The sequence below is a fragment of the Cetorhinus maximus genome, chromosome 12 (genome assembly GCF_964194155.1).
Source record: "Cetorhinus maximus chromosome 12, sCetMax3.hap1.1, whole genome shotgun sequence".
Lineage (NCBI taxonomy): Eukaryota > Metazoa > Chordata > Chondrichthyes > Lamniformes > Cetorhinidae > Cetorhinus > Cetorhinus maximus.
The window spans coordinates 44,033,373-44,053,785 of NC_135890.1; the positions used below are offsets into that span (position 1 = coordinate 44,033,373).

Consider the following 20,413-nt stretch of genomic DNA (forward strand, 5'->3'; position numbering starts at 1 on the left):
TCTTATCACCAGAAATTGAGACAGAGAGGTCAAGGAAGGGAAGGGAAGTGTCGTGTCAGATGGACCATGTGAAAATGATGGAGAGGTGGAAATTGGAAGCAAAATTAATAAATTTTTACAGGTCCCGACGAGAGCATGAAGCAGCACCGAAGAAATCATCGATGTACCGGAGAAAGAGTTGTGGGAGGGGGCCGGAGTAGGACTGGAACAAGGAATGTTCCACATACCCCATAAAGAGACGGGCATAGCTGGGGCCCATGCGGGTACCCATAGCCACACTTTTTATTTGGAGGAAGTGAGAGGAGTTTAAGGAGAAATTGTTCAGTGTGAGAACAAGTTCAGCCAGACGGAGGAGAGTAGTCATGGATGGGGATTGTTCGGGCCTCTGTTCGAGGAAGAACCAGAGAGCCATCCCGGTGGGGGATGGAGGTGTAGAGGGATTGGACGTCCATGGTGAAGAGGAGGCGGTTGGGGCCAGAGAACTGGAAATTGTTGATATGATGTAGCGTGTCAGAGGAATCACGGATGTAGGTGGGAAGGGACTGGACAAGGGGGGAGAGAGAATGGAGTCAAGATAGCAAGAAATGAGTTCCGTGGGGCAGGAACAGGCTGACACGATCGGTCTGCCAGGACAGTCCTGTTTGTGGATTTTTGGGTAGGAGGTAGAAGCGGGCCGTCCGAGGTTGGGAGACTATCAGGTGGAAGCTGTGGAAGGAAGATCTCCAGAGGAGATGAGGTCAGTACCAGTCCTGGAAACAATGGCTTGATGCTCAGTGGTGGGGTCATGGTCCAGGGAGAGGTAGGAGGAAGTGTCTGCGAGTTGACGCTCAGCCTCTGCGAGGTAGAGGTCAGTGCGCCAGACAACAACAGCACCACCCTTGTCAGTGGGTTTGATGACAATGTCAGGGTTGGACCTGAGAGAATGGAGCGCAGCAAGTTCGGAGAGAGACAGGTTAGAGTGGGTGAGAGGAGCAGAGAAATTGAGACGACTAATGTCACGCCAACAGTTCTCAATGAAAAGATCAAGAGAAGGTAAGAATCCAGAGGAAGGGGTCCAGGTGGAGGGAGAATATTGGAGGTGGGTAAAAGGATCCGTTGAACGGGGAGAGGACTCCTGCCCAAAGAAGTGAGCACGGAGACAAAGGCGGCGGAAGAAGAGTTCAGCATCATGCCGAGCCCGAAATTCATTGAGATGAGGGCGTAAGGGTATGAAACAAAGGGTATGAAGCTTCCATTATTCTCTCAGTTTCTTGCAGAGGGGTTTGTGCATGACTAGAACATGGGTAGGTTAGGAGCATTACAAAGCTTGAGCATTGGTGCCCGATGAAGCAGTATTCACACCTAGACAAAAACACTTGTGAAAAGGGCTTAACACCAGTGATTGGCAAAAGGGCACATTGGCTTTAGCAGTGCAATGTTTTCATGAATAAAGCCAAACTTCTGCAATTTGTTTAACAGTTAATTTGACAGGAACTACTATGAGAAAAATAGGGAATTGTTATTGGTAATTTTATTCTCAAATGTTTAATTTTTCTATCAGTTCATTTAAGTGGACTTGACTATATATGCATAATTCATTTTTCATTTTCTTAATTTTCACTCATTATAGTGAAAAATGTATACCGATCCCATTTGTAAAATCGAAGAATCTGTGGGATCAGTTGATCCCTGTGCTTAGGCCAAAATGAATTTCAGAAAATTACTTGTTGGCAGGTCTAGAATCCTGATCTGAAATGTAGAAATCAGTTGTTGAGAAGTTTACCTGATATTTCAGCATTGCAAAACGTTTTGATGTGGGCAGTCTGCTTGAAGTAAATGTACTAACTGGCAGCATGCAAAATAGTTAATAAAGCTTTTTTTATTGCTGAGCTGAAGTGGAGCGCTTTATGTACTGAAAGATGTCCGTATAAATGTTAATACCAATTTTGCATCAAACTAGTTCACATATGCCAAGTTTCAGATTGAACAGAAGTACTTCTTGCTGAGCACAGTCTACTGTAGAATTGTAAAAGATGCATTTCCATGTCCTGATGTCTCCAAGGATCATTGAGAGAGGAGCCCGTTATCATTCTTATGAAATGATTAAGACTGTTTTAGGCTGAGCTAAAGGATTAAAGCTTGACCACTTAGTTTTTTCAAACATTTGGGTCAGCCAGATAGCTATAATACTTCACATGTCGATTCCTTATTTAGGAATATAAGAACAGCGGAGGGTCGTTGAGTGCCTTTAGCTATTCTTCCATTCAGTGAGATTATGGCTGATCCTGTGACCTAACTCCATTTCGCAGCCTTTGCTCCACATTCCTTGATATTTTTGGCTAAGAATGATTAATATGTATTATGAAATAAAAGCAAAATACTGCGGATGCTGGAAATCTGAAACAAAAACAGAAAATGCTGGAAAAGCTCAGCAGGTCTAACAGCATCTGTGGAGAGAAAAACAGAGTTAACGCTTCGAGTCCGCATGACTCGAAACATATTATGAATCCTGATCTTGAATGTCCTTTATCTGCTTCTCCAAGAATAATTTCATAGTCCATTTAGGTCCTTGGAGGAATGGAGAAACTTGCTGAGACTTGCGCAACTTATCTGTCGCTGGACAAGTTGACCAAGCAGTGTCTTGACCATGGCCATGCTTGTATAAGAGATTTTTTAAAAATTAACTTTTTCATGGGATGTGGGCATCGCAGCTAAGCCAGAATTTATTTCCCATCCCTAATTGCCTTTGAGAAGGTGGTGGTGAGCTGCCGCCTTGAGCTGCTGCAGTCCACCCACAATGCTATTAGGAAGGGAGTTTCAGGATTTTAACCCAGCGACAGTGAAGGAACGGCACTATAGTTCAAAGTCAGAATAGTGTGTGGCTTGGAGGAGAACTTGCAAGTGGTGGTGATCCCATGCGTCTGCTGTCCTTGTTCTAAGTAGGAGAGGTTATGGGTTTGGAAGGAGCCTTGGTGAGTTTCTGCAGTGCATCTTGTGGTTGGAACTCGCTGCTGCCACTGTGTTGATGGTGGAGGGAGTGAATGTTTAAGATGGTGAATTGGGTGTCAATCAAGTGGGATGCTTTGTCCTGCTTGATGTTGATCTTCTTGAGTGTTGTTGGAGCTGCACTCATCCAGGCATATGGAGAGTATTCCATAACACCCCTGACTTGTGCCTAGTAGATGTTGGACAGGCTTTGAGGAGTCAGGAGGCCACAGAATTATGGCCACAGTATTTATATGGCTGGCCGGCCAGTATAGTTTCTAGTCAGTGGTAGCCCCCAGCATGGTAATGGTCGGGGGTTCAATGATGGTAATGCCATTGAATATCAAGGGGAGATGATTGGTTTTTCTCTTGTTGGAGATGGTCATTGCCTGGCATTTGCATGGGGAGAATGTTACTTGCTACTTAGCCCATGTCTGAATGTTATCCAGGTTTTGCTGCATATGGACATGGACTGTTTCAGTATCTGAGAAGTCGCGAATGGTGTTGAACATTATGCAATCATAGCAAACATTCCCATTTCTGACCTTGTGATAGAAGGTAATTGAAGCAGCTGAAGATGGTTGAGCATAGGACACTACCCTGAGGAGCTCCTGCAGTGATGTTCTGGGACTAAGGTGATTGACCTCCAAAATTGCAACCATCTTCCTTTTATACTAGGTATGACTCCAACCAGAGGAGAGTTTTCCCCTCGATTCCCATTGATTTCAGTTTTACTTGGGCTCTTTGATGTCGCACTTGGTCCAATGCTGCCTGAATGTCCAGGTCAGTCACACTCACCTCTCCTCTGAAATTCAGCTCTTTTGCCCATGTTTGGGCCAAGGCTGTAATAAAGTCAGAAGCCGAGTGGCTGTGGCAAAACCCAAACTGAGTTGATGAGCAGGTTATTGCTGAGTAAGTGCAGCTTGATAGCATTGTCTGAGACCCCTTCTGTCATATTACTGATGATTGAGAGTGGACTGATGGGGTGGTAATTGGCCAGGTTGGATTTGCCCTGCTTTTTGTGGACAGAACGTTCATGGGCAATTTCCCACATTGTTGGGTAGATGCCAGTGTTGTTGCTGTACTGGAACAGCTTGGCTAGGGGCGTGGCTTGTTCTGGAGCACAGGTCTTCAGTAGCACTGCAGGCATGTTGTTCGGGCCCATAACCTTTGCAGTATGACTATAACAATAGAGAGAGCTAAAGATGAAACGGAGGGGTTCAAATCGATAAGCAAAACCGTTGAAAGAAAATTGCAGCCAAAACGTTTGCAATATGCAGCAAGATAAAATTTGGAATTTAAAGTCACGTGACATGATGTACTGGAATAAGGACTAAAACCTTGCAAATCTTACACTAACCTAATCTTTCTTTCCTATCTTCCTTTATTCCCCCATCTTCTCAACCCCCCAGCCCTGTTACAAATGAACCCATAACAAATTGTGACACAAAAGGTTCCCCAGAAAGTGATAAATGTGTGTTCAATTTTTGTATAGGGAAATATGATAATTAGAAAAGTGAACATAAGAAATAGGAACAGGAGTAGACCATTCGGCCCCTCAAGCCTGCCCTGCCATTCAATAAGATCATTGTTGACCTGCCACAGGCCTCAACTCCTCTTTTGTGCCAGCTCCTCATAGCCCTCAACTCCCCAATATTTCAAAAATCAATCTATCTCCTCTTTAAATACTTTGTGTTCTAGCCTCCACAACTCTATGGTAGAGAATTCCAGATATTCACTACCCTCCTGAGAGAAGAAATTCCTTCGCATCTCAGTTTTAAATGTGTGTCCCTTTATTCTGTAACTATGTCCCCTAGTTTGAGATTTCCCCACTAGTGAAAACATCTTCTCAACATTTACCCTGTCAAGCCCCCTCAGAATCTTGTTTCAGTAAGATCACCCCTCATTCTTCTAAACTCTAATGAATAAAGGCCTAACCTATTTAGCCATTCTTGGTAAGTCAATCCCTTCATCCTAGGAATCAGCCTAGTGAATCTCTGCCAGTATATCCTTTCTTAAATACTGGGACCAAAACTGTACACAGTACCCCAGGTGCAGCCTCGCCAACACCCTGTACAGTTGTACAAGACTTTACTATTTTTAAACTCAAACACCCTAGCAATACAGACCAAAATTCTATTTGCCTTCTTAATTACTTGCTGCATGCTAACTTTGTGTTTCATGCACAGGAACACTCAGATCTCTTTTGTGTTGCACTTGTTTTGGAGTCTCTCCATTTAAATAGTCTGTCTTTTGATTCTTCCTACCAAAGTGCATAACCTCCCACTTTTCTACATTAAACTCCATCTGCCAAGTTTTTGCCCACTCACTCAACCTATCTACATCCCCTTGCAGATTCCTTTTGTCTTCATCACAACATGCCCTCCCGTTTATTTTTGTATCATCAGCAAATTTGGATACATTACACTCTGCCCCCTCCTCCAAGTCATTAATATAAATAATAACATGGTCCATGTTGTAACATGGTAGAGACATGGTAGCCAAGGCTGGGAACTAAACATTCAGGGGAGCTTGATATTTCAGAAGCATGGTGTCATGAAGCTATTAATGTATATAATGTTATTGGAAATTTTTTTAAAATAGAGGTTTAGTCTGTGTGTGTTAATTGGATTAAAGCCAGCTAGTCTGGGTCCTTTGTATAGTAGTTTTGAGATGTAAACAGAGAAGTAAAGAGTACATTTGCATTTTGTTAATAGAGCATTGAAGAAGGGGAGTGAAATGTTGCACCTAGGAGACACCAAGCAATGTTTATACAACTAATAAAATTTGTACTATGAAAGGGGTTTATTGTTAGAAGAGGTGGAGTTCAAAGAGCCTGGTGATACAATGAGAATTTGCATTCAAAGGGCAGGCTGGGTATAACTTGAGAGGAGTTTGTGTCTGAAAAACAGGCAATGTAAGATCAAAGCCTGTAAGCCTACAGCTGTCTGCAAAGAAACCAAATTGAAAGGAACCTCATTTTTAATTCGTAAGGTGAAAATTCTTTGCCTGGTGTCTGGTTAAGCCTATTGGTTATTGGAGATTAATTTGGGAATTTATTATAAGTTATGGTAGTAGTAATTTGTAGCCATGTGTATATGTTTAGTTTGTTGTAAATTAATAAATGTCTCATTCAGTTTGATATAAAAACCTCTCGAACTTGGTCGTCTTATTCCTGAATTTAGAGCTGCAACTCAAAACATACCAATTGAAAAAAGCAAAAAAATGCTGGAAATCCAAAACAAAAATAAAAATACCTGGAAAAACTCAGCAGGTCTGACAGCATCTGCGGAGAGGAACACAGTTAACGTTTAGAGTCCATATGACTCTTCAGCAGAACATATAGGTTATGACAGTTGTTTAAAGTTTCTCCCTGGCATTTTAAATAACTCAGCCTTTAAAAACTGCTGTGTCATAACAATAGGAAGAAAGAAAAAGTAGATGGGGTAGCTCTCTTAATAAGGAATAAGATCAGTACAATAGTGAGAAATGATCTTGGCTCGCAAGATCAAGATGTAGAATCCATTTGGCTGGAGATGATGAAGAAAGAAGTCACTGGTGGGAGTAGTCTACAGGCCTCCTAACAGTAGCTGCACTGTAGGACCGAGTATAAATCAAGAAATAATGGAAGCTTTTAGAAAAGTTATTGCAGTAACTATGGGTGACTTTAATTGGAGAAATCAAACTGGCAAAGATAACCATGGGGCCAGGCCGAGTTTATAGAGTGCATTTGGGAGTTTCTTTGAACAAAATGTTGTGGAACCAAAACAAAAATACGTGGAAAAACTCAGCAGGTCTGACAGCATCTGCGGAGAGGGATACAGTTGGTGTTTTGAGTCCGTATGACCCTTCACCAGAACTAAAAAATACAGAAATGAGATGAAATATAAGCTGGTAGAGGGGGGTGGGACAGGTAGATAGGGGGCCAGTGATAGGTGGAGGCCAAGAAGAGACTGCCAAAGATGTCATAGACAAAAGGACAAAGGGGTGTTGACGGTCTATGACATCTTTGGCAGTCTCTTCTTGGCCTCCACCTATCACTGGCCCCCTATCGAGCTCCTCCTGTCCCACCCCCCTCTACCAGCTTATATTTAATCTCATTTCTATATTTTTTAGTTCTGATGAAGGGTCATACGGACTTGAAACATCAGCTGTATCCCTCTCCGCAGATCCTGTCAGACCTGTTGAGTTTTTCCACGTATTTTTGTTTTTGTTCTAGATTTCCAGCATCCGCAGTATTTTGCTTTTAGGTTGTGGAACCAACCTGGAACAGGCTATTTTAGCTCTGGCAATGTATAAATAAGACAGCATTAATTAATGATTTCATAGTAAAGGATCCTAGCTGTAAGAGTGATCATAACAAGATGGAAATTCACATTTAGTTTTAGGGTCTGAAACTAGTGTCTTAACCTTGTAATTGCCTTTAAGTTTATGAAGGCAGAATTGGCTAGAAGTGGCCTGGAAAATAGATTAAAAGGTAATATGATAGAAGAGCAGTGGCAGACATTTAAGAAGACATTTCATAACTCTGATCAAAGATATTTTCCATTGAGAAAGAAGGACTCTACAAGAAGGATGCGCCATCTGTGGCTAAAAAAGGAAGTTGAGGATCAAAGCAAATTGAAAGAAAAGGCGTACAATGATATGAAGATTAGTGGTAGGCCAAAAAATTGGGAGAATTTTAGAACCTAGCAAAGGATATTGAAATAATAGAGGGAGAAGTTAGAATATAAGGGGAAACTAGCAAGCTCTATATTTCTTCAGGTGTATAAAATAGAATGGCAAAAGTAAACATTGGTCCCATTGGATGAGTCTGGGGAATTAATGAGGAAATGGCAGAGACATTAAACAAATATTTTGTAGCTTCTTTCACGACAGAAGACACTAGACGCAGAAGAACATAAGAAATAGGAGCAGGAGTGGACCTTTTGGCCCCTTGAGCCTCCTCTGCTTTTCAAGGCAATCATGGCTGATCACTACTTCAGCTTCACTTTGCTTCCCCCTTGATTCCCTGAAAGATCAAAAATATATTGATCTTGGTCTTGAATATACTCTGAAGCATGCACAATCCTCAGTGAAGAAATTTCTCCTGTGTCGGTCCCAAAAACACCCACAGCCCACATGCCGCACCCCCGCCAGCCCCAGTGTTCTCGATTCCCCAGCTAGGGGAAGCAACCTCTGTGTAAGCATCCCAATAACAGCAGAAAATCAGGGAGCAAACGGGAGGGAGGAACTTAAAGCAATTGTTACCATTAGAGGAAAAAGTACGAGCCAAACTAATGGCACGAAAGGCTGACAAGTCCCCATGACTTGATGGCCTGCATTCTAGGGGTCTTAAAAGAAGTAGCTGCAGAGATACTGGACACACTGGTTGTAATTTTCCAAAATTTCCTAGATTCTGGAAAAGCCCGTGGATTGAAAAACCACAAATGTAACAGCCCTATTCAAGAAAGGAAGGAGAGAGAAAGTAGGCCTGTTACCCTAACATCTGCTATTGGGAAAAGGCTGGAATCTATTATTAAGGATGTAAAAGCAGGGCATTTAGAAAATCATAATACCATCAAGAGGGTTGATATGGTTTTATGAAAGGAAAATTGTGTTTGACAAATTTAATAAAGATTTTTGAGACTAAGATAAAGGCAAAATACTGCGGATGCTGGAATCTGAAACAAAAACAAAAAATGCTGGATAAACTCAGCAGGCCTGACAGCATCTGTGGAGGGAAAGACAGAGTGAACGTTTCGAGTCCGTATGACTCTTCTTTAGAGTTACAGGGAAGTAGAAATGTGGTGAAATATATACTGTTTAAGGAGGGTGGAACAGGTGAAGCTGGATAGAAGGCCAGCGATAGGTGGAGGCAAAGGACAGATTGCAAAAGATGTCATAAACAAAAGGTCAAACGGTTGTTAATAGTGGTCGTACTGGCTAAAGGAGGTGCTATAATGGCCGGACCAGGGTAAGCACTCTGGAAAATGACAGATGGCCCTAGTGGGTGTGGGGTGGGGGGAGGGGGCAGTGGTGGGGAAAAAAGATCGAAAATAGGCTAAAAGCTGGGGATAAAACAGTGAATAAAAATGAAAATAAATTTTTTAAATGATAATGAAAATAAGTGGAAAAAATAAATTAAAAACTAAAACTGAATATAGAAAAAAAGGGATCAAAAAAGGGCGGGGATGGAGGAGAAAAGTTCATGGCCTGAAGTTGTTGAACTCAATGTTAAGTCCGGAAGGCTACTGTTACTGCATTCACTGCTCCCAGTGCGGTCTCCTCTACATTAGGCCAAACGCAGACTGGGTGACCGCTTTGCGGAATACCTTCGGTCTGTCCGCAAGCATTACCCAGACCTCCCTGTCGCTTACCATTTCAACACACCATCCTGCTCTCATGCCCACATGTCCGTCCTTGGCCTGCTGCAATGTTTCAGTGAAGCTCAACGTAAACTGGAGTAACAGCAGCTCAGCTTCCGATTAGGCACTTTACAGCCTTCTAGACTTAACATTGAGTTCAACAACTTCTGACCATGAACTCTCTCCTCCATCTCTCCCTTTTTGATTCCCCTTTTTCTATATTCATTTTTATTTTTTAATTAAGTTAATTTTTTTCCACTTATTTTCATCATTATTTTTAAAATTTATTTCCATTTTTATTCACTGTTTTATCCCCAGCTTTTAGCCCATTTTCGAACTTTTTCCCACCACTGTCCCCTCCTCCACCCCACCCGCACTAGGGCCATCTGTCCCTTTTCCAGAGTGCTTACCCTGGTCCTGCCTTTATCACATTCTGCTTTCCGCTCTTAATGTCACCACCTCTAATAGCCAGTACCACCACTATTAACCCTTTGACCTTTTGTTTATGACATCTTTTGCAATCTCCTCTTTGCCTCCGCCTGTCGCTGGCCTTCTATCCAGCTTCATCTGTTCCACCCCCCCTTAAACAGTATATATTTCACCACATTTCTGCTGTCCTTTAGCTCTGAAGAAGAGTCATATGGACTCGAAACGTTAACTCTGTCTTTCTCTCCACAGATGCTGTCAGACCTGCTGAGTTTTTCCAGCATTTTTTGTTTTTGTTAAAAGATTTTTGAGGATGTAATAACCAGTAGATGTAGTGTATTTGGATTTCCAGAAGCCATTCAGTAAGGTGCCACCTAAAGGGTTACTGCACAAGATGCTGTTGTAGGTAATATGTTGGTATGGATAGAGGATTGGGTGACGCACCCTTGCTCCACACCACTTGTTATGTCAAAGAGGTCCATATATTCACAGTCAGTGACTCTGGCCTTTATTGCATCGTGAAACTGCTTGTATCAGATTTACTGCTTTTTTAGTGGCTAGATTTTGTGTGTGTTCACCAAACAGTTACATGGTTTGAGATAAAAAGAATCTAAAAATGTTTATCTCTAAATAAATATAGACCTAAGATATGACAAAGCAGATTGTGTTTGGACTGCAGTATGTGGAAGTTTATGGAGAGTGAGACTCACCCATGTGAACAAATCTGCAGTAGATGAATCTACCTTAAATCTTACTAGCTCAGAGTCATTGAGCTGAAGTGTGTTCTAAACAATTCAACACATAAGGGAGAGGGAGAAGTATCTGGACAGTTTGCTCCAGACCTTGCTTACATCTCAGAGAGAGGTACAGCATCAGGCGTAGCACGACCAAAAGTTTTCTGAATAAGGAGAAGCCAGCTAAGAGATAGAGGGAGACCATGAGCAAACTGGAGGAGCAAAACCTCATCTTCTGATAAGGCTATAAAGTGCCTACTGGACTTAACATTTAAGTTCAACTTCAGACCATGAACTCTCCTCCATCTTTATCCAAAATATTTTCCCATTCCTCCCCGCCCCCCCCCCCCCCCCCCCCCCAAACAAGGTCATCTGTCACTTGTTCTTATGTTTTGCTTTCATAGAGCGCTGACCCTTGTTCTGCTGTTAGCACATTCTGCTATCTTGCCTTCATGCCACTATCAGCACCTTCTTTAGTCTTTAACACTACCATTAACTCTCCCTTTGCTCTGTGCCCATGACATCTTTGTCAAATTTCTCCTTGGCTCCCACCTATCCCTGACCACCTTTCATTTTGTTCCACCTGCTCCACCCCCTCTTAAACTGTATAAATCCATCACATTTCTACTTCTCTTATAAATTAGTTTTTACAGCATTTTCTGATTTTATCTTGAATTATATAAGAGAGAGGGAGAATGAGAATCCACAAAAACATCCAACAGAATTGCTGTCTTTGAGCATAAGAATGAATACTGTTGGGAGTACTGCTGGAATGCTGATCATGGCACCTTGGAGCAGGCGGTGGCCCAATGAGAGGGGGAAACATAATATGGTATTTGTAGAGGATCAAAGATCAGGAGGATGGTTGGCATTCTTTGTAACCGGGATCAAAAGCCCCACATAGTATGTTCCCCGCTTGGTGCTAGGGTGCATGACATCTCAAACTGGCTTGAAGAAATGTTGGAGGTCATGTTGAGACCAACAACAAAGGGAAAAGTAGGCAGGGGCCTCTGTTCAGAGTACCAGGAGCTAAATTTAAAAAAAATACAGGACCACAAGGATTATAATCTTTTGGATTATTACCTGAGCTATGTGTAAATTGGCATAAGAATAATCAGAACACCATGGCTGAAGGCATGGGGCATTGACATGTGTACTGGAAGAAAATATACCATTGGGAGGGGTCTAACTGAATTGGGCTAGGGCCAGGGTCCTCGTGGAAAGTATAAAAAGGGTGATCACAGGGATTTTAAACTAGTAAATGGGGGGAGGGCTGAGATGGAAAAGGTAGTACAAATAATTTGAAAATGAATGAAAAGAAAGGGAGCATAGTAATAAAGTACCAGGCAATGACCATCTCCCAACAAGAGAGAATCTAACCATTTCCCCTTGACGTCCAGTGGCATTCCCATCATTGAATCTCCTACCGCCAATATCCTGGGGGGGGTTACCATTCAACAGAAACTTAAGTGCACCAGCCATATAAATACTGTAGCTGCAAGAACAGGTCAGAGGCTGAGAATTCCGTGAAGCGCATCTCGCTTCCTGACTCCCCTAAGCCTGTCCTCCATCTAATAAGGCACAAGTCAGGAGTGTGATGGAATAATGTGCACTTGCCTGGATGAATCTGGCTCCAACAACACTCAAGAAGCTTGACACCGTCCAGGACAAAGCAGGCTGCTTGATGGACACCTCATCCTCCATCTTAAACATTCACTCCCTCCATCACTGTTGCAGTGGCAGCAATGTCTACCATATACAAGATTAAATGCTCCTTCGACAGCATCTTGCAAATCTATGACCTCTACCACTTGGAACGACTAGGGCAGCAGACACATGGGAACACCACCACCTGCAAGCTCCCCTCCAAGCCATGCACCATCCTGCCTTGGAACTGCCTTGCCATCCCTTCATTGTCACTGGTCAGAATTGTGGTTCAAGAAGGCGCTCACCATCTCCTTCACAAGGGAACTTGGGGATGGGCAACAAATGCTGGTCTAGCCAGTAATGCCTAACTCCTGTGAAAGAATTAAAAAAAAAAACTGAAAATGTGTTCATGGGTAAATGACAAAACTCAGTGGGAGGTGTTCAATAAAGAATTTGTGACCCTGTTTATACCCTGAAGGGGCAGGAGCTAAAAAAAAAACAATGGACAACTGAAGAGGTAAGGGACAATATAAAGCCAAAAGATGAAGAATGCAAAGTAAAAAGCAAAGATCCTGGCAAATCGGACAGACACAAAGAACGTCAAAGGTTTAGAAAAATGAATCGTAGGAACTACAAAAAGCACGTTCATACTTTGATATTCCATGCTTTTCATATTTCAATCAGAGCCAAAAATTCTTAGAACAAGAGTAGTTAAGAGCAAAATGGACCCCTTTAAAATTGATTGATTTCCATATTTAAATTATTACTTTTCATTGGTTTTTACAGCAGAGGAAAAGGATAGTATGCCAGACACCCCAAGGAATGGTGACTTGCCATAATTAACATAAGCACAATAGTATTAATAAAGAGAATAACGGTATTGAAGAGTGACAGATCCCCAGGACCAGATGGCTTCCATCCCAATTTTTAAAGGAAGTAGATAAGAACATTGAAAATGCCCTAATTATGATCTTCCAAACTATCACCTCTCATTCAGAAACCTTTGCTTTAGATTGGAAAATTACACATGCCACTCTGCTGTTTGAGAAAGGTTACGGAGGGAAATCAGGACATTCTAAAACAATTGGCCCAACATCTGTTGTCTGGAAATTACTGTAATTAAGGGTAGAGTGACTGAATACCTTGAAATTTTTCAGCTGATCAGAAAGAGCCAGCAAGGATTTCTCATGCCTGACCAACCTGATGTGAATTTGTTGAAGTGGTGACTAGAATTACACTCACAGAAATTGATATAATTTATATGGACCTCTGGAAGGCACTTAATAATATCCATCATAAGAGACATATGTTGAAGTTGACGCATGTGGAATTAAGAACAAATTATTTACCTTGTTAGGAGATTAGCTGACCAACAGGTCACAGGGAGTAAGAATAATGGGTAACTACTTGATTGGCAGGATGTGACTAGTGGTGTCCTACAGGGATCCATGTTGGGGCCTTAGCTTTTCACTATTGGTTAATGACTTGGATACATGGCTTTTCATCCTGATATTTAAGTTTTCCGATATCACGAATAGCATTCTAAGCTGTGTAGATGGAAGCATAAAAAGGTGAAGAGATACCTAATAGGTTAAATGTAATGTAAAAACTGGCAAATGGGTTTCAATATAAGCAAGTGTGAGGTCATCTACTTTGGACCTAAAAATTATAGTTTGGGGGACTTTCTAAATGGTGAAAAGCTAGAAGTAATCAAGTTCCAAAGAAATTTGGGGGTCCATCTTCATAAATCATTAAAATATTTTGGACATGCACAAAAAAAAATCAGAGAGGCAGTTGCAATGTTATAACTAGAGGACTAGAATTCAAATGATTGGAAGCCATACTGCAGCTATACAAAACCCTGGTTATCCCACACCTGGAACATGTTCACTCCTAGGCAATACACCTCAGGAAGAATACTGGCCCTGGAGGAAGCACAGTGCAGATAAATCATACCTGGACTCGAAGGGTTAAATTGAGGCGAGATCACAAACTCGTGTTATTCCGTGGAATTAAAAAGATTAAGGGATGGTTTGTTCAAAGTTTTTGAGATATTAGAGGAACTGATGGGGTAGATTAAAAACCATTTCAGAAGTTTGGTGAATCTAGGCCTAAGTGACCTAGCCTAGAATTGAGAGCCAAGCCTTTCAGGAGTGAAATTAGGAAACACTCCCATAAACAAAAGGTTAGCAGAAGTTTGGAAATCTTTTTCACAAACTAGAATTGATGCTGGGTCAATTGTTAGTTAACGAAAGGTATTGAGGGATATGGGGGCGAAATAGGTTTATGGCATTAGATGATAGGCCATGATCTCACCAAGTGGTTGAACAGACTTGTGCAGCTAAATTGCCTTTCCCTGTTCCTGTAAATATGATGAATGTTATTGAACTATTTGTGTTTTTAGTTTTTTTTAATTCAAAAGGCTCATTGCATTTTTAAAAAAAAACAGTTTAACTATGTTTCAAATCTTGGGGGGTAAATTAAGATTAAAGCAAATGCTGACAACTGTAGTAATTAATGTCACTGAAAGAATCACGTTTTTGATACTTTAAGGCTAGGAAGATTTATCCTTGCTTTTTAATTCTTTTAGAGGATACCTTATGTACTCAATGCTTTCGCAATTGGTGTAAGTTACTCTGTTCTTACACTAAATAAACCTTTTTGAAGCAAAACATGTGTTTTGCTTGAGTCTTGCTTTTCATTTCAGAGCAGGAAGCTTGCACATTTTTCTTCTATTTTCTTTCTTTCCTACTAGAAACAGTGACCACCTTATTTGGGTTCTTTGGATCAGTGAAGGAAGCACAGTAGATATGTACATGAATATTCTGAAAGCATTTGATACAGTTTCTTGAGGACTTGTTAAATTTATAAAAGTTATATGGAATAAGAAACATAGGCGCAAGTCGCTTGAAAAATGGGAAACAAAAAGTTAGGTTAAGTGAATGCTGCTTGGATTGGAGAAGAATTGGAAGTGGTGCACTCCCAGAATCAGTGTGTGGGGGTGAGGGGGGTGGTGTGGGCGTGTGTGAATTCTCTGTGCCCATGTCCATATGCTGATACGTAAACTTGTTGATAACTCAGATAGGGGTGTTGACAAATAGAATTCTACTGTAAAAGATGTTAGAGAGCATAGTGTTAGTGGAAACAAGCGGGTTGGGTTCTGCTGACACAAAACAGAAACCCAACACTGAATATATTTAAAAAATTTATCCTTATTGCTGCTGCTTATTTTTAAACTGGACTTTTCTGCTGAACAAAGACAATTAAGGTGGTTGGCCCTCTGCCTGGGAGTTGTCTCTAGAACAAAAGAATTCTTCGTTTTGGGTATGTTACACTTCGTTATGCCTAAGGAGCTACTAACAGACAACTTGGGACTGTTTAGACCAAGTTCAAGGGAGGCAATTTGCATTTGATAAGTCAATTTTGTTAGTTGAGTCAGTGGGTCTACCGAGACAATGGCCTCCTAAACACCAGACCTTTAACACAAATGGCACCCCTTTCGACCCATAATGGTGGAGACATTATCAGTCCTGAAAACAAAGCCAAATTCCAGATGCTCGATAAACATCCTTTGTTGAAGTCATTGTGGAGCAGGAAGGTCACATGACCCAAGATTTTGAACATGGCATTTTGAACAGTTTGATACTACATTTCTGGGCATCCAACTGGTAAGCCACAAAGAAGCCAGCTCTGTCCAAACAACAGGTCCATCTAACCTGACTCTGCTGGAAGATTTTGTACCATCGCCTTCAGAACCAACTTGATCTCTGCATGCCTACTTTATCTTGTGACATCAATACCACCTGAAAAGTAAATATTACAACACGGGTCTCTGGCCAGCTGAACTCTCAACTCCTAAGTGAAAGAATTCCTCATTGGACTCTGACTTTGAGACTCTGGAAGTCATGTGCATTAATATTTGGTTTTTCTGTGGTCCCCGTACTGTAAACATTCTTTCCTCTATACTTCTTTTTACTGTGGGAATGCTGATAGGGAAGTTGCAAACACCCCTTATCACTAACCTGAGTTATTCCTAACTCAAAACAAAAACAAAAATACCTGTAAAAACTCAGCAGGTCTGGCAGCATCTGCGGATAGGAGCACAGTTAACGTTTCGAGTCCAAATGACCCTTCACCAGAACTAAGTAAAAATAGAAGAGAGGTGAAATATAAGCTGGTTTAAGGGGGGGTGGGTGGGACAAGAAGAGCTGGATAGAGGGCCAGTGATAGGTGGAGATAACCAAAAGATGTCACAGACAAAAGGACAAAGAGGTGTTGAAGGTGGTGATATTATCTAAAGGAATGTGCTAATTAAGGGTAGAAAGTAGGACAAGCAAGGTACAGATAGCCCTAGTGATTGAGCGTAGTTCCTACCAGATGTGACCATAGCACATAAAACCACCCCAAATTTGCAAATGTTAGTAAATTGATCATTTTTCATGATGAACCAGTCTGATGTGGGGCGGGAGGGGGGAAGGGATCGAAATAGGCTAAAAGGTAGAGATAAAACAATGGATGCAAATACACTTAAAAATAATGGAAGTAGGTGGGAAAAGAAAAATCTATATAAATTAGTGGAAAAAACAAAAAGGAGGGGGAAAATCGGAAAGGGGGTGGTTCATGATCTAAAATTGTTGAACTCAATATTCAGTCCGGAAGGATGTAAAGTGCCTAGTCGAAAGATGAGGTGCTGTTCCTCCAGTTTGCGTTGAGCTTCACTGGAACAATGCAGCAAGCCAAGGACAGACTTGTGGGCATGTGAGCAGGGTGGATTGTTGAAATGGCAAGTGACAGGGAGGTTTGAGTAATACTTGCGGACAGACCTAAGGTGTTCTGCAAAGCGGTCACCCAGTCTGCGTTTGGTCTCTCCAATGTAGAGGAAACCGCATTGGGAGCAACGAATGCAGTAGACTAAGTTGAGGGAAGTGCAAGTGAAATGCTGCTTCACTTGAAAGGAGTGTTTGGGCCCTTGGACGGTGAGGAGAGGGGATGTAAAGGGGCAGGTGTTGCATCTTCTGCGGTTGCATGGGAAGGTGCCGTGGGAGGGGGTTGAGGTGTAGGGGGTGTTGGAGGAGTGGACCAGGGTGTCCCGGAAGGAACGATCCCTGCGGAATGCTGCCGGGGGGGTGAAGGGAAGATGTGTTTGGTGGTGGCATCATGCTGGAAATGGCGGAGAATGATCCTTTGAATGTGGAGGCTGGTGGGGTGATAAATGAGGACAAGGGGGACCCTATCATGTTTCTGGGGGGGGGAGAAGAAGGTGTGAGGCGGATGCGCGGGAGATGGGCCGGACAAGGTTGAGGGCCCTGTCAACCACCGTGGGTGGAAAACCTTGGTTAAGGAAGAAGGAAGACATGTCAGAGGAACTGTTTTTGAAAGTGGCATCATCAGAACAGATGACGGAGGCGAAGGAATTGAGAGAATGGGATGGAGTCCTTTTCCCACCTATTTCCATTATTTTTAAATCTATAACTGTAATACCTTGTCAGTCTTTCCACCCTACCCCCACTAGAGCTGTACCTTGAGTGTCCTGCCATCCATTCTTAATTAGCACATTTTCTTAGATAATATCACCACCTTCAACACCTTTGTTCCTTTTGTCTGTGACATCTTTTGATTATCTGCTCCTATCACTGCTTGCTTGTCCCTACAACCCCCCCCCCCCCCCCACCCCCCACCTTAAACAAGCTTATATTTCATCCCTCTCCTAACTATACTCAGTTCTGCTGAAGGGTCATGAGGACTCGAAACGTCAACTCTTTTCTCCGCCGATGCTGCCAGACCTGCTGAGTTTTTCCAGGTAATTCTGTTTTTGTTTTGGATTTCCAGCATCCGCAGTAGTTTTTTGTTTTTATCTCTGAGTAATAGTCAATTTGTATTATGTTCTACAGTAATAATACATAAAAAGGCTGTAAATCTACTTGATTTTTCCTGCTGCTCCTTAAAATTTCTGAACAATCAAAGGAAAATTTCTTCTCTGCCTTTCAAGCCCCCTTGTAATTTCAGTTTTGTGGTTCAGATTACATAAATCATTTGAATTACATCATCAAAATTTACAATAGGTAAACATCTCTCAAGTTGTCTGGATACTTGTTCCGACTTGATAGTCACAAGAACGTAAAGCCCAGTACAGAGGCAGTTCTCACCATTGTGCCTTTTGCTTCTGGGTAGAATTGGGCTGGACTTTACAGGCACCGTTTGTTACACTTTCCCATAGACTTTCTGTGGGGTTGGCACTGGAAGTTCCTGTTGGCCAACCACCTAAAAAGCGCTGCACCCTCTACAAGGCTCTTGGGCCCTGTCTGAACTTGCAAGGAACTATCTTATCTCCTCAATCAAGTAGGTTGAACAATTGTTGATTAACAGTGCAGAGTTTCGATCAGGAAGTGTCAGTTGTTTGGGCCGCAACTTCTGAGCTCCAGGGCCGTGCATCTTGGGGGGTACCCCAAAGAGCTGCTGGGGAACCCCCCCACTACATCGATAGTTACCCAGAAAAAGTTAGAATTAAAACCACTCCTAGCTTCTGGGTAACTATTGTACTGACCCATCTCCCCAACCCATCCGACTCCTCCACAGGAGTCCCCGTTCCCCAGGCCCGACACCTTCCCTTATACACTTACCTTCTCCTGGCTTGTCAAAGACCTTTTTAAACTTGGCTGGACCTTTTAAACTGACCTGGTTTACCACAGCTGGCACCATAATAAAAGGGGAACGGCTACTTATCTGTGACTGAGCTGCCCTCGATGGTAGACCCCGGGAGTGAGCTTCACTACACAGATCTCGCCCAGCCTAAGTTGGTAGGTTGGGCGAAATAGGATCCTTGGATTTCCAGGTAATTTTGAGTGGAGTGCATCGGAAGTTATGGCCCACTGTTATCTCTACCTGAAATGACTGCAGTTTAACTCGTCAATGCAAAATAAGGTGTTCACTGCATGTGATGTCTTCAGTTCTGCATGTTCATTTTTTCCCTAGGACTGGCTTCCATGACTGTGACAGTATACATTGCAGAGGCTGCACCTTCCCATCTCCGAGGACGATTAGTTACCATTAACACCCTTTTCATTACTGGAGGACAATTTTTTGCAAGTGTCATTGATGGAGCATTTAGCTACCTTGAAAAAAATGGCTGGAGGTACGTAGTGTAAAATCAATTAGTGTTATTTATTCTAGGAAGTATTTAAAGGCTTATAATTGAGTGATTATATGTACTAGAAAAAAGCCCACATTTTTTGATAGTTACATATTTCAGAAGATGTTTTTTTTTCTTTCCTGAGAGTTTAAATAAATGTGAATTGATGTACCTGGAATCACATGTAAATGAAAACCATTTAAAATCCATCTTAATAGGGTAAATAACCTGTTTTATTTCTTGTCAAGTTTTCCAGTTAAAATGTCGTCATATTTTGAGCTGACTATGCTGTGGTGGTGATCCACTTAGCGCGCTTTTTGGGCATAACTATATATTAGTGAATAACATTACTTAAATTCTACAAATCTAATGGAACCAGCAGCAACAGGCCAGTCAGTTTAACCTCAGACAAATGATAACCTGAGACAAAATTAATAGTCATTTGGACAAATGTAGATTCATTAAGGAAAGGCAAATTGTGTTTGACTAACTTGCTCGAGTATTTTTGATGAGATAATGGAGCCGGTTGATGAGGATAATATGGTTGATTTGGTGTACCTGGACTTCCACAGTGTCACATGACAGGCTTGCCAGCAAAGTCAAAGCCGATGGAATAAAAATGACAGTGGCAGCATGGATACGAAGTTGACTGAGTGACAGGTAGTGGTGAAAGGTTGTTTTGCACATTGGAGGAATATATACAATGGGGTTCCATGAGGATTGATATTAGGACTGCTGCCTTTCTTGATCTATACTAATGACCGAGATCTGGGTCTGCAAGACAAAATTTCAAAATTTGCAGATGATGCAAAACTTTGAAGTATTGTTGACTGTTGGGGGATAGTGATAGATTTTAAGAGGGCAAAAGCTGGTGGAATGGGTGGACACGTGACTGATGAAATTTATTGCAGAGAAATATGAAGTGATATATTTTGGTAGGAAGAATAAGGAGCGGCAACATAAAATAAAGGATACAATTCTAAAGGAGTTATCGAAGCTGAAGGACCTGAGGTGTATGTGCACAAATCGTTGAAGGTGGAAGGAGGTTGAGAAAGAGGTTAATAAGGTGTTCAAGATTTGGGGCTTTATAAATAGAGGCATAAGAGTACAAAAGAAAGGAAATTATGGTGAACCTTTATAAAACACTGGTTCAGCCTGAGCTGGAG

The 20,413-nt window shown here is 41.9% G+C and overlaps 1 protein-coding gene across 2 annotated transcripts in view; it reads left to right on the forward strand.

Annotated features, from left to right (window-relative positions):
- LOC144687406 (proton myo-inositol cotransporter-like) overlaps positions 1 to 20,413 on the forward strand; it is a 169,919-nt gene that overhangs the window by 19,605 nt on the left and 129,901 nt on the right. For both annotated transcript variants that reach the window (XM_078553515.1, XM_078553516.1), the window contains exon 2: positions 19,091 to 19,250. In XM_078553515.1, coding sequence (XP_078409641.1) covers positions 19,091 to 19,250 — 160 coding nt within the window. The remainder of the gene's footprint in view (positions 1 to 19,090; positions 19,251 to 20,413) is intronic.